General features: G+C 43.1%; 1 protein-coding gene across 5 annotated transcripts in view; it reads right to left on the reverse strand.

Annotated features, from left to right (window-relative positions):
* GALNT1 (polypeptide N-acetylgalactosaminyltransferase 1) overlaps positions 1-15,428 on the reverse strand; it is a 210,025-nt gene that overhangs the window by 87,350 nt on the left and 107,247 nt on the right. The window contains exons 1-2 of one of the 5 annotated variants that reach the window (XM_030551492.1): positions 8,990-9,054; positions 7,904-8,001 (exon numbers count right to left, since the gene is read on the reverse strand). The exons of 3 other annotated variants lie outside the window; for them this stretch is intronic. In XM_030551492.1, coding sequence (XP_030407352.1) covers positions 7,904-8,001; positions 8,990-9,025 — 134 coding nt within the window. In that variant the 5' untranslated portion in view covers positions 9,026-9,054. Of the gene's footprint in view, positions 1-7,903; positions 8,002-8,989; positions 9,055-15,428 lie in introns of those variants that run through there. One more of the 5 variants, XM_030551493.1, reaches the window with a different exon arrangement.

The raw sequence follows: 15,428 nt of genomic DNA on the forward strand, positions 1-15,428 counted from the left end.
CTTTGAGAAGATGACGGATTACTTAGATAAAGGAAATGCGGTAGATATAATTTACCTAGATTTCAGTAAAGCGTTCGACACGGTTCCGCACGGGGAACTGTTAGTCAAATTGGAAAAGATGGGAATGAATATGAAAGTCGTAAGGTGGATAAGGAACTGGTTAAAGGGGAAACTCCAGAGGGTCGTATTGAAAGGTGAATTGTCAGGCTGGAAGGAGGTCACTAGTGGAGTCCCTCAAGGATCGGTTTTGGGACCGATCTTATTTAACCTTTTTATTACTGACCTTGGCACAAAGAGCGGGAATGTGCTAATAAAGTTTGCGGATGACACGAAGCTGGGGGGTATTGCTAACATGGAGAAGGACAGGGATACTATTCAGGAAGATCTGAACCACCTTGTAAACTGGAGTAATAGAAATAGGATGAAATACAATATTGAAAAGTGCAAGGTTATGCATTTAGGAATTAATAATAAGAATTTTGAATATACGTTGGGGGCGCAACAGTTGGAAGCGACGGAGGAGGAGAAGGACCTTGGGGTACTGGTTGATAGCAGGATGACTATGAGTCGCCAATGTGATACGGCTGTTAAAAAAGCAAATGCGATTTTGGGATGCATCAGGCGGGGTATTTCCTGCAAGGATAAGGAGGTGTTAGTACCGTTATACAAGGCGTTGGTGAGACCCCATCTGGAATACTGTGTGCAGTTCTGGTGTCCCATGTTCAAGAAGGATGAATTCAAACTGGAACAGGTTCAGAGATGGGCTACAAGGATGATCCGAGGAATGGAAAAACTGCCTTATGAAAGGAGACTCAAAGAGCTTGGCTTGTTTAGCCTGGCCAAAAGGCGGCTGCGGGGGGATATGTTTGCGCTATATAAATATATCAGGGGGGTTAACGTTAGGAAGGGAGAGGAATTATTTAAGTTTAGTACTAATGTAGGCACAAGGACGAATGGGCATAAACTGGATATTAGGAAGTTTAGACTTGAAATTAGACGAAGGTTTCTAACCATTAGGGGAGTGAAGTTCTGGAACAGCCTTCCGAGGGAAGTAGTGGGGGCAAAAGGCTTTCCTGGCTTTAAGACTAAGCTTGATAAGTATATGGAGGGGATGTTATGATAGGATCGTTAATTTGGGCAATTGATCTTGGATTACCACCAGATAGGTCTGCTCAATGGTCTGCGGGGAGATGTTGGGTGGAATGGGAACTGAGTTACTGCAGAGAATTCCTTCTTGGGTGCTGGCTGGTGACTCTTGCCCACATGCTCAGGGTTTAGCTGATCGCCATATTTGGGGTCGGGAAGGAATTTTCCTCCAGGGCGGATTGGCAGGGGCCCTGCAGCGTGGGGCACGGGTGGCTTGCTGGTGGTTTCTCTGCAGCTTGAGGTCTTCAAACCAATTTTGAGGATTTCAATAACTCGGTCCTGGGATAGGGGTTGTTATAAAATTGGATGGGTGGGGTTCTGTGGCCTGCCTTGAGCAGGAGGTCAGACTAGATGATCAGATTGGTCCCTTCTGACCTATGAGAATGGCTATACTGGGTCAGATCAAAGGTCCATCCAGCCCAGTATCGTGTCTGCCGACAGTGGCCAATGCCAGGTGCCCAAGAGGGAGTTAACCTAATAGGTAATGATCAAGTGATCTCTCTCCTGCCATCCATCTCCACCCTCTGACAAACAGAGGCTAGGGACACCATTCCTTACCCATACTAGCTAATAGCCATTAATGGACTTAATAGAATTTGTTTTTCTTCATCAACCCTTAGTCCTAGGGAGGCAAAAGGATGAATAGTCTGCTGAATGGAGCTGATTACCTATTGAGGACATTTTCCTAGGATGAGGCAATGTTGAGATTTGGAGTTGTTAAAACTATGACTCCCTCCAAGGTGAGTTGCTGCTTTACATTAAAACATTTCTTGAACACCCCCAGTGCTGTTGGCAGTCTAAAAGGGAATATCCTTTATCAGGAATTGCCTATGTGAAATGAGAAATATTTTTCTGTGGGGAGGATGGATAGCAAGATGAAGGTCAAGGAGTTGTGCACCAGTCCTGTGGATTCAGGGAGGGGATTATTGAGGTAAGCGTTACAATTCTGGATTTGAGTCTGCAAATGAAGGTCCTGTCAAGTTGAACGCCGTGGTATCAGAAGCACAAACACCACCAACTCTCCTTTTTACATCAGCCGTTTCACATTCAGATTTCCCACAAGTAGTTTCCTATTTGGTACTTAATAAACAATGCAATTTATGATAAAATTCCAGTATATAAGGATTTCTCACCACAGGAAATGGTGTATTGCCACCATAAATACATCCAGCAAATGTCTGGTCAATTTTGTTTTCCTGGTAATGGGATATTCTATTCATAAACTTCTTAATACCATTTTGATGAATATCTAAAGACTTTCCAGAAGTAGAAGTTTCTGTGGCTAAAGCAGGTGGAGTAGCAAAATCTTAGATGAAGTAATGGGATTAGCTTCACTTTCACTGTCACTCATATCATTGTTATCAAAAACTCCATGGTTTGTGGTGATGCTGTCAAAGATTAAGTGGAAAGAGAACGCACAAAAGAAAAATTTTGATGCATACCAGATTTCCCTATTTTTGCTTTTTGACTGAAATAATCTGTCAATAGCTGCACATCACAAAAGTTAAACAAACATTCCTTCGTTCTATTTACATGGGTCACCTACTCAGATGAACAGAAGGTGGACATACTCAAAGAACTTGCACTTACAATTAAAAGTTATCCATGTTCATGTCTAGTAAACAAAAGTTTCCATACACATGATTGTCTTTCCTCAAATCAGCATAATTTATTGTGTCCCTGTTATGTCTCACTATTTCTAGAATGCTCTCTAGATTATGAAGTATCTCCTGTATTTCAATAAGTCAATCAGTAGCCATTCAGTTCTAATTCCTGAGCTTCTAGAATATTCTAGCTTTGTATTTGGCCATACTGCACCTTTCCTCCCAGAACCTTTACAGAATCACAAATCACACAGGCATGGAGCAGCGTGTGGGAACAGGCCCTCCTCCTTGCAGCAAAATAAAATGGACCCATAAGCCATAGCAGGAGGAAGAAAGGGACAGAAAGGGAAGGCTTTCTGAAGAGATATGATGTCAACCCCTCTCATTAGCAAAGAACTTTTTATATTACCTGGAAGCTTTGGCTAAGGATGCATGTGTATGTTTGGGGGGGGGGACTATGAAGGGGATTTTTATTGAGGGTGGTTTATTTACACGCAGGGAGATTATTTACAAGGGCATTTAAGATGGGCTGCTTACTCTGTTGAGGGTGGGAAGAGAAGTCAGGGGGTTAATAGCCTTGATACTTGTGCTGCCATTAAGCCTAGCCTTTAACAAACATCTTTTTCTCTGTGTTGGGGGGAAGACGTAATGACTGAACCCTCTTTTCCCTCCCTACTGAGTTAATGTATGTATGCCTGTCTAGTCAGTTTAGATTGTAGGCTCTGAGGCAGGGACTGTAGTCTTAATTTTTATGTCCTTTGTAAACCACTATGTACATCATTGGCCTGGTATACAAAAAAAAGAGACTACACTTCATTCTAGAAAATTTCAGCTAATCAAGATGCTCAGTTTTCAATTAGTTTACCTTTTTCCTAACAGGTAACATGTAGTAAAATGAATAACCAAGACACCTATGTAGACTTGTGAACACATGGCACCATGATGCAATCAAAAAGGTAGACCGCCTCCTACATCAGGACATTCTTACTGGAATATCTGATTGTGGTCAAACAGGCAGTCAATTGACCAGCTTGCCAAGCCTACATTTCAGCTCTGATATAGGTTAAAGAGGGCCCCAAAGGACTGCTGGGGATGAAAGTTTTGCATTATGTGTCAAGCCCTTTCCTTGCAGAAATGGTCCTCAACCTATGAGCTTCTAAAGTTTCATTACTTATTTAGATTGCTACAGTTCCCCAAACATGCACTTTTAAAATGCAAGTAGACTCTTCCAGCTGCTTTGATCCAAAAAAGGATAAGAGGGTTGCAATATACAAAACAATCAGTGTGACTAGTCTTAGTTACAAGATTACTGATATACAGATTTTATTTTAATATTACACACACTAAGGTTCCCTCTCTCTCCCATCAAAGCAGCTTCTCATCTTCTCCCACACAGAAATCTCCAGCTTCAATTTAACAGCCCTTACACTTCATCCTCCCAACATTTGACCTCTTGTCCCCAAACAAGTGAGAAAGTAACAAGTCGATGATGGTCAGCCAAGATTCTTATATACATCACAGAGAGGATTTTGAGAGTGGCTATAAATGAAAGAGTGAAGACTGTGTGAACCAGTGTAAGAAGAACATTCTATCGATTAAGGAATAGCCCACAAGAAACCATAGACATTGCTGCAGAAGAAAATGTACAAAATGAGCAACCAGACTGGCATTATTGGCACAGTCAAGGATAAGGGAGGTGTTAGATAGGGAGAGATTTAGAAGGCAAGAAAATTACATGGGGTCTTGAAGGAGATGAGAAACTTGAACCTGTGCATCAGAGAAGTGGGAGCCAGTAGAACTCAAAGAGGCATGACACAATCAGAGTAGGAGACAAGAAATGTAACCTCACTTGGATTAACAAAAAGTAATATAGACAAGCTTCTGAGAGTCGTACACTCTTTATCAAGCCACTGAAAACAGTGCAAGATAAAGCAGTATAACAGTGGGGTGTTAATTTAGACCTTGTTTAAATTATGAGATTCTGCAAATCAAAGAAGAATTATGTATCTAAGAAAAAAGGTACTTGTGTGAATTGAAGTTCATTCTCAATAGCTCTGCCTGGACTGAAAAGCTATTAAAAGAGAGGAACTTTAAGCCACTGAGTGTAAGGTCTGATTTGACGGAATTAAATCACTGCATCTATTGCTCAGCCTTGTTCAGTTTTCAGGTCTTGATGAATGGCTTTTCTTTTACCATTTTAATTTCTCAGAGTCATAAAAAAGGACTAACATTTGTATCATTTCAAGATTAGTCATCTGGACCAACAATGGCTAATTTTATATTAAAATCAAACTTTAAAACATTCAGACAAATACAAAACATTGGAGGCACTAATTTGAATCTGTTTACTGACAATTCCTGCAAGCAATCCATCTCAAATACTACCCAAAAGGAACTTACAGGCCAGGGGTCGGCAACCTTTCAGAAGTGGTGTGCTGAGTCTTCATTTATTCACTCTGATTTAAGGTTTCGCATGCCAGTAATACATGTTAATGTTTTTAGAAGGTCTCTTTCTATAAGACTACAATATATAACAAAAACTATCGTTGCATATAAAGTAAATAAGGTTTCTAAAATGTTTAAAAAGCTTCATTTACAATTAAATTAAAATGCAGAGCCCCTCGGACTGGAGGCCAGGACCCAGGCAGCGTGAGTGCCACTGAAAATTAGCTTTGCCATAGGTTGCTTACCCCTGCTACAGGCTAATCTCACTGCAGCATATCACTTGGCATTTAGAGACTCTAGAGACATTACTGGTTCTTTGAATTGTTGTGTGTATTGTATTCACTGTTCAATTTAATCTAAGCGTCATTCTTAAAACCAAAGTGTGTGTGCTACATAAAATATTACATAAATACTTGTTTATTATACATTAGTTTAGTAAAGTTTGCTACAGTTTGTTTCATGGCTTTAAAAACCACGGAAAAAACATTTCTGCAGGTAATACTGTGAAGAGATTCATTTATTGACAAGTCTTGCATGCCTTCTTAACAGGTCTGTTTTACATTCTACAGTGAATTACATACACAAAATGTTGCTAAAATGCTGCTATTGAGGTAGGGATCCTGTCGAAATAACTGTATGTGAACAAGTAATAAAGTACACTCATAATATATATGCACAAGGCAACAGGGATAAAGTTGAATCACACAACCTTAATTCTACAGTTTCCTAACGTCTGCATACTGAACTTTCTAAACTTAATATATTTAACATGTAGGGGGGTTATATGTTGTTTCCAAATGTTTTTTAAACGGAACACACAAATTCTATTATATGAAACCTTAATATTGTCATCTGTATCAACAGATTTTAAATCCTGGATTATTGAGGGACAGACCTCTTACTGGTTGAGCTAAAGCAATGTTTCCCAAACTTGGGACACCGCTTGTGTAGGAAAAGCCCCTGGTGGGCCGGGTTGGTTTGTTTACTTGCCGCGTTCGCAAGTCCGGTCGATCGCGGCTCGCACTAGCCACGGTTCACTGCTCCAGGTCAATGGGAGCTGCTGGAAGCGGCGTGAGCCGAGGGACGTACTGGCTGCCGCTCCCTGCAGTTCCCATTGGCCTGGAGCAGCAAACCGCGGCCAGTGGGCGCCGCGATCGCATGGACCTACAGATGCAGCAGGTAAACAAACCGGCCCGGCCCACCAGGGGCTTTCCCTACACAAGCGGCGTCCCAAGCTTGGGAAACACTGAGCTAGAGGATTAACTATATTAGCTACAAGAAGGAGTAATCTGTTATCCCCTGAAGACCAGCCACTACAGGACATGTAACTGGAGAATAATGTTTTATGCAGGCATGACTGAGCCCCATTTTACAGAGGTATATCCAAGCACAAAGATTTAGCAGACAGAGGCAGTACAGCTAAACGACAAACACGGGTCTGCCAAATTTAAGATCTGGGTTCTTTTCCTGATTCTGTAACCTTTCAGTGGGGGATGAGGTCAATACAGAGTTATGCAGGGCACAGAATTATTAATGGAAGTTAGAAGCTTTGAGTATAGAATTCACGGTCTCCTGGAATACAGCCCAGTGCATGTTCCCCCAGACCAAAAGATATTTTGATAGGTAAAAACAAGAGAAAGGAACAAGAGCATCCATTCGGTTCCCCCCCTCAATTCAGAAGTTTAGTTGTATGGCATGCTAGAGCAGGTTGTTCAAGTGATAAATGCTGATGTTCTAACAGGATGTTAATAGATTCTTAGGAGCAAGCTTCATGCAAGCGACACTAAGGAAAACAGAGATGGGAAATGGTGATTTAGAAGCTTACGACTTAACCCAGTTCTAAAGAATTTACATGGGGACAGTAACAGTTACTTCCCTAACCCCAGGATTATCCCTTAGCCAAATTTCAATGTTGGTGCTAGAGCTGCCCCCCCAGTAATGGAATGTTTTAGGTAGCACATCTATTATAATGCTGTTTATATTGGTGAAAAAAAATTATAAATTGCAAAATCTTTGGTATGGAAATAGAATGGAGCTTAATGGGGACACATATTACAGTTGCAATAAAGTAATTATTTTCCACCGTCCATGAAGTTAAGAGCTCAATTTAAAGTATAATTGCTATAGAAGAAAATCTTATTCTTAACCTGAAAATATGCATTAAATTGTGGTTTAAACTTTCCTGGATTTTGACAGCCTCTTGAAACTTTTACAGATTAGTCCATTATTTAACAATAACCTTGACGCCAGCTGTAGTATTCAGAGACAAACATACCCTAGAAATCACCAAAAGGCAATCCATGCACTGGAATAAAAATTCGCTATTATCCTGTAGAACCAATATGGCTAAAAACAAAATATCAGAGCAAAGTGGGACCATTTAAGGACCACAATTTGCTGGACTTCCTTCAAGCATATACATAACATATAACCACAGTTTTAATGGATGGCAGCATAAAAAAAACATTGCCAAAAAGTATGTATCAGAGCCTTCCACTACTTCTGAAAAGAGCTTCATCTTCAGAGTCTTGGATTGTAGCCATTTATGCTAAACAGGGGTCTTAATTTACACAATTCACATCAAAATCTATCCTTAATCTTTCAACCAGTGACCTGAACGCAGACAAAACCTTCAAAAACGATTCGACCCATTTTAATCCAACCTGCTAAATTCTCTGCCATCATTAGTATTTCATAATTTACCTTACATCAAGAGTATGAAATTTTCCTTTCGTCTTATGTCAAAGATTTGGATAGAAGAAAGGTCGCATAATCTCATGAACCAAGTAGAAATCTTCTTTAAACCCTGGAAACAAAATCCAAAATGGTCCTTAAAACCATTGTGGTTACAGAATTCAAGCAGAATTTCACAAAACGAAAGTGGTAATTTACTATTTTCCTGGCATAACAAATTGCTCCTAGAAAAGCATTTTTTGATAGAAACATAGAAGGATTCTCTTCTCCAAATGGCTGAAACTATACTTTTTAAGCCTCTCTTGCCAAATATATTTCTCATGTTGGAACTATCAAATCTCAATTGAGGAAAACTGAGAATATGACACGGCTCAGACCAAAGCTGGTAATATCAGTGTCTCAGGATGAGACGTTATTTAAAAACTTAAACTTACACTGCTTTGGCTTACAGCGGCAATATTATTTTTAAAGTTTTAGTTTTATTTTTTATAAGAACAACAAGATTTATCCCATCTACTTTTTTTGGGAAACAAATATTAAAACTCACACCAAAAAGAAAACTTAGGCCAGATTCCGCAATAGGCTCAAAATACACTATGTATTTTGTCTAATATGGAAATATCTTCAAAGAGCCACTGCTCTTAATGGTAAAGCCAGATGAAAAAAGCTTTCCAGATTGGAAAAAGTCCTTGATCAGATGCTTTCAGATTTTTAGCATTACTATAGTCATTGTATCAACTGTAATTTTCTCCAGTCCACTTATCAAATAGCAAGGTCAGTATGACTTCAGAGTCTCAGGGTATGTCTACATTCTGAAATTAGGTCGATTTTATAGAAGTCGATCGTTAGAGATAGTTTTTATACAGTCGACTGTGTATGTCCACACTAAGCGCATTAATTTGGCAGAGTGCGTCCTGACTACCATGGCTAACATCAACTTATAATGTGGATAACTGTCCCACAGTCTCCAACTCTCAATGGAATTCTGGGTTAAGCTCCCATTGCCTGATGGGGCAAAAACATTGTCGCGGGTGGTTTTGGGTATGTGTCATCAGTTGTCTCCGTCTCCATGAAAGCAATGGCAGACAATCGTTTCACACTTTTTTTCCATGCAGATGCCATACGATGGCAAGCATACAGCCCGCTCAGCTCAGTCACATCGCTGCTGTTGTGTCCTGGGTGCTTCTGGCAGCAGACAGTGCAGGCAGTCTGTAAACCATCATCCACTGCTTCTGCTGCAACTCTGCTCTCCTGGTGCCATGAATCCACCTCGCTGGTCCTCTCGTCATTTGGTATAAATATCTATTCTCGTGGCATCCGTCATCATCCACCGATTCCGCTGCAACTCTGCTTTCCTGCTCTCCTTCAGACGCCATGCCATAGCAAGCATGGAGCCTGCTCAGCTCACCGCTGCTGTTGTGAGAATTGTCAACACCTCGTGCATTAGCCTGCAATATGTGCAGAACCAGAACCTGCAAAAGCAGGCAAGGAGGTGACGACAGCGCGATCATGATGGTTATGAGGACATGGACACACTTTTCTCAAAGCATAGCCCTTGGTAATTTGGACAGTATGGTGGTAATAGTGCAGGTTCATGCCATGGAATGCTAGTTCTGGGCCTGGGAAACAAGCACAGACTGGTGGGACCGCATAGTGTTGCAGGTCTGGGATGATTCCTAGGGGCTGTGAAAGTTTCGCATGTGTAAGGGCACTTTCATGTAATGCTGTGACTTGCTTTCCCCTGCCCTGAAGTGCAAGAATACCAAGATGAGAGCAGCCCTCACAGTTCACAAGTGAGTGGTAATAGCTCTCTAGAAGCTTGCAAAGCCAGATAGCTACCGGTCAGTTGGGAATCAATTTGAAGTGGGTAAATCTACTGGGGGGAGGAGGGGGCTGCTGTGATCCAAGTAACCAACACAATCACTGAGCTGCTGCTATCAAGGGTAGTGACTCTGGGAAATGTGCAGCTCACAGTGGATGGCTTTGCTGCAAAGGGATTCCCTAACTGTGGTGGGGCGATAGAAGAAATGCATCTCTGTCTTGGGACCGGACCACCTTGGCAGTCAGTATGTAAACCGCAAGGGGTACTTTCCAATGGTGCTGCAAGCACTGGTGGATCACAAGGGACGTTTCACCGACATCCATGTGGGATGGCAGGGAAAGGTACATGACGCTCGCATCTTCAGGAACTCTGGTCTGTTTGAACAGCTGCAGGAAGGGACTTACTTCCCAGACCAGAAAATAACCATTGGGAATGTTGAAATGGCTAAAGTTATCCTTGGGGACCCAGACTACCCCTTAATTCCATGGCTCATGAAGCCATACACAGGCACTGGACAGTAGTAAGGAGCAGATCAACTATAGGCTGAGCAAGTGCAGAATGGTGGGAGAATGTGCATTTGGACATTTAAAAGCGCACTGATGCAGTTTACTGACTCGGTTAGACCTCTGCGAAACCAATATTCCAATTGTTGCTGCTGCTTGCTGTGTTCTCACAATATCTGTGGGAGTAAGGGGAAAATGTTTATGGCGGGGTGGGAGGTTGAGGCAAATCGCCTGGCCCCTGATTACACGCAGCCAGACACCAGGGCAATTAGAAGAGCACATCAGGGCACGCTGCGCATCAGAGAAGCTCTGAAAACCAGTTTCATGACTGGCCAGGCTACAGTGTGACAATTCTGTTTGTTTCTTCTTGATGAAAACCCGCCCCCTTGGTTTACTCTACTTCCCTGTAAGCTAACTGCCCTCCCCCCTTCGGTCATCTCTTGCAGAGGCAATAGAGTCAGTATTGTTTCAAAATCATGCATTCTTTATTACTTCATCACACAAATGGGGTGATAACTGCCAAGGTAGCCAATGAGGGGTGGGTGAGGAGGGAAGCATAGGGTGGGGTGCTGGATGAGAGTAGAAGGGAAGGACAAAGCCACACTGCACTTCAAAACTTCCAGCCTTCTGTTGCTTGGGCAGTCCTCTGGGGTGGAGCAGTTGGGTGCCTGGAGCCGCCACTTCCCTCCCCCCGCATTCTTGGGCATCTGGGTGACGAGGCTATGGAACTTGGGGAGGAGGGCAGGCGGTTACATAGGGGCTAAAGCAGTGGTCTGTGCTGCTGCTGCATTTCCTGCAGCTCCACCAGATGCCAGAGCATATCGATCTGATCCCCCAGTAGCCTCAGCATTGCATCCTGTCTTGTCTCATCGCGCTGCTGCCATCTCTTCTCTTGCTCCTGCGAGCTCTCATCTTGTTTGTCCCTTCTGTCCTCATGTTCATTTTCTGCTTCCTGGACTCTGACACTGTTTGCCCCACATTCTGTGGAGCTCTTTCAGTGCGGGAGGACTGCATGAGCTCAGAGAACACTTCATCGCGAGTGTGGCTTTTCTGGCTTCTTATCTGCGCTAGCCTCTGGGCTGGAGATGATAGGAGGAGCATTGCAACATTTGCAGCTGCGGAAGGGGGAAAAAAGGGAGAGTAGCATTTAAAAAGACATATTTTGGAGAACAATGGGTAGACTCTTTCACGGTGAACCAAGCTGTTAATGTTACATAGCAAATGTGCTTTCAGTATAAGGTTGCATTTTGCCTTTTATATTGAGAGCCTGCCAGTCTGGTGTTAGAGATCACATGCAGGGCCGGGCAACAGAATTCAGCTTGCAGGCAGCCATGGTAAGCCACAGTCTTTCAGCTTCAACCTTCAGAACATGTGGGAATGGTTTCAAATAGCAGCACCTTCCTTTCCCATACCAAGCACCCATTGGGTTGGCCATTTAAAAGGAGGGGCTATACTGGCCACGAATGCATTGCAAGTCTTCAGGGCAAACCAATCATTAAACCTGCTTGCTTTTAAACCATGCATTACATTTACAAAGGTACACTCACCACGGGTGCCTTATCTGGCTTCATAGTCCGTGAGCCTGGGTTGGGAGGGTATTGGCTTCAGGGTGATAAACAGTTCCTGGCTGTCGGAGAGAATGGTTTCTCCACTTGCATACTGTGCGATATCCTCCTCATCCCCATTGCATGAGACTTCCCCCTTTCAGGTGTCCACAGACAGGGGTGGGGTAGTGGCAGTGGCCCCCTAGAAAGCTCATAATAGAAGTTACATGTCTGAGGTTCTGCCCTGGAGCGGCCATTTGTCTCTTTGGCAGGCTTGCCTGAGCTCCCTAATTTTCACACAGCACTGCTGCGGATCCCTATTGTAGCCTCTGTCCATCATGCCCTTAGAGATTTTTTCAAGTGTTTAATTTCAGTTACTGGAACGGAGTTCTGACAGCATGGATTCATCTCCCCGAACAGTGATCAGATGCAATACCTCCTGTTTGGTCCATGCTGGAGCTCTTTTGCGATTCTGGGACTCCATGGTCACCTGTGCTGATCAGCTCGCCACACTGGCCAAACAGGAAATAACATTCAAAAGTTCCCAGGGCTTTTTCTTGTCTACCTGCCAGTGCATCTGAGTTGAGAGCTACAAGTACTCCTGTTCTTTTTGCTGTCCAGAGCAGTCACAATGGAGCACTCTGGGATAGCTCCCGGAGGTCAATACCGTTGAATCACGTCCACACTTCTCCAAACTCGACTCGGTGATGTCGATTTCAGAGCTAATCCCCTCATTGGGGAGGAGTACAGAAACTGATTTTAAGAGCCCTTTAAATCGACAAAAATGGCTTTGTCATGTGGACGGGTCCAGGGTTAGATCGATCTAACGCTGCTAAATTCAACCTAAACTCGTAGTGTAGAGCTTAGCTGGCTGAACTTTCAAACTAGCAATGAAGGAGTATCCATTGCTTTTTCCTAAACTCGGTGTAAAGCCTTCTAAAAACCTTCATGATGACAGCACTATTTAGAGCTGATGGGAAAGAATGTTAGGCTTTTAGTTCCTTCTCTGAATGATCTCCTTTTACATTATTAGAATCTAAATAGAACAATTAAATATGTCCTGAAAGTATACAAAAATTCTGGTAATTTATGGATCTAATCAAGTCTCTATGCCCAATTAGTATACTGTGGCATATGTAATCAACAAATCAGGTATCGTAAGTGGCCGAGACATCTCCATATTCTGTCTGAATACACATGTATTTATATTATAGTCTTGACACAAGGATTTGTGGTGCTGTCTTAAATCATTCAGAAGATAAATTGATGGAGTTATGGAATGAGGGATAAGCGTGCAGCTTCAGAACACTCAAGTGCAGGGGAAAGTCTAAATTATTTAAAATGCGGTCTGGAAAAAAGTACCTTTACATATTCTCTGATATGCTAACTTATCAGTCTTGGTTTCAATACACCTACTTATGCAACTTAAGTCAGGAAAAATAAAGTTTGAGAAAAGCATACAAGTCTGATTCTATCTCTGCCAACTTAAATTATGATTCAAACAAGCAGTTTCTAATATACAGCAACTGCTAACAGAGGCAAATCAATTTAAGATTTGAAAAGTTAACTTTAGTATGATCTCATGTGTAAGTATATTATATTTTGGGCAGGTCTACACTTGCAATACTTCAGCTGCACCGTTGAAGCTCTTCAGAGAAAATGCTACAATGCCAATGGGAGATCTCCTCCCATCAGAGTAGTTAATCCACCTCCATAAGAAGCTCTTCCATCAACAGTGCTGTCTAGACTGCGGGTTAGGTTTGTAGAACTGTCACTTAGGTGTGTGGATTTTCCATACTCAGAGTGATGTAATTATACCGATGTAAGTTTACAGTGTAGACCTGGCCTTCATATTGTCAGACAGACATGCAGGAAGTTTTATAAGGTAACTTCTTGTAAATCAGATTTCAGCAGAGCAAATGAAATACATTATATTAGGCCTTTTGAAAATGTCCCTTGTACTCAAGTCCCAGGTTAAAAATAGTCCTGTGCAGGTCAAGGTGATAAGAGAGAAAGAAGCCATTCCCACAGTGAACTCACATAAAGCAGTCTTACACAAAGCTGAAAATTCTGCAATTCCATCTTTTTGGCAATATTCTGTAGAATCTCAGTTAAAAAAAATATTTTCTAGTCTCTCTTGTTTGTGAAGGTAATCTTGAAAACGTGAACTGAGTGTACACCAATGCAGTGTTTTCTGCAAAGACCCTGCAATAATATCCGAGTTGTAAACTGCCCCACTCACTGCAATGGTTTAGTTCAATCTTCAAATAAATCTGCATATCAATTATTTTACTGCTGGCAACTGGCACAAATATTTACCATTTATAGTGCAGTAGCACCAAAAGGCCAATATCTCATTGTGCTAAGTGTTATACAAAATACGGTGTCAATTCCTGCCTCAAAGAGCAGATATCCCCAGCTGAACTGCTTATCCTACAATTCCAAACGGCCTCCCTCCTCCTTAGGAACTAAAATCTCTAATTGTACACTATACAGCTGCCATAACTTCCATCTAATCCAGAAAAAAGCTAGTTACTTACCTGTAATTGTAACTGTTGTTCTTTGAGATGTGGGCAAAGACCTGTAACTCAGGTGTGTGCGTGCCCAGCGCACCAAAGTCAGAGAATTTTGCCTAGCAGAACCCATAAGTGTGGTGCTGGCATCCCTCCCTTCACAGCCCCTGCCATGGTTATATAAGGGCAGCATCACCCTGGCTCCCATCAGTTCCTTCTCAACCGAGGACTGCTGTGGAATCAGGCCCTTCTGAAGAGTGCTGGAGCAGCTACAGTCTGGGACTACTTGGCCAAACTCAAATTACTAACCAAGGCTTGATAATTCAAACTGCAGTACAGAGCCAAGAATTAGGAACACAATTTTTACAAAGACAGATTGCATAAAATTACTTCAGGCAGAGTTAGGAATAAAACAGGTCTCGAATACAACATCCAAATTTTATGCACTGAACTACACTGCCCTACAGATTGAACACGTCAAAAAGACATGTTTTGTGTATACATTAGACACTTGTTAGAAACAACATATCAGTGTCCTTTTGCTATGTTGATCCTAAGCAGCTATTGCTGTTATGGGGAATGTCTGATCAAAGATGCCTGAAGAGTGTTTTGGAAGAGGTGGGGCAGCCACAATGTGTGTGGAGGGGTGAGGAGGGGGGAGAGAAGGAGATTTGGGGTGTGGGGCATGGGGGAACCCCAAGATTGTGGGGAATTAGACTGGGGAACCCTGGGTTTGGCAGGGGAGCCCCTCAGTGAGCAGGGCTGGTGCAAGGAAGTTTCGCACCCTAGACAAAACTTCCACCTTGCACTCCCTCCCCCAGCCCTGCAGCAGCTCCCCGTCCCTCCCCTCGGCCCTGAGGCGCCCCCCCCGCAGCAGCTCCCCCCTGCCCTGAGGCACCCCCTCCCATAGCACCTCCCCACCCCAGCTCACCTCTGCTCCGCGTCCTCCCTGAGCACACCGCTCCCACTAATTGTCCTCCCCTCCCAGGCTTGCGGCACCAGGAAGGCGGGAGAATTAGAGCGGGAGCGGTGTGCTTGGGGAGGACGTGGAGCAGAGGTGAGCTGGGGCGGGGAGCCCTGTGGTAGCTCCCCCCCCCCCGCCCTGAGGCACCCCCGTGACAGCTTCCCATCCCCCTGGCCCGGGCAGCCATGCGGCA

Source organism: Gopherus evgoodei, chromosome 2 (genome assembly GCF_007399415.2).
Source record: "Gopherus evgoodei ecotype Sinaloan lineage chromosome 2, rGopEvg1_v1.p, whole genome shotgun sequence".
Classification (NCBI taxonomy): Eukaryota; Metazoa; Chordata; order Testudines; family Testudinidae; genus Gopherus; species Gopherus evgoodei.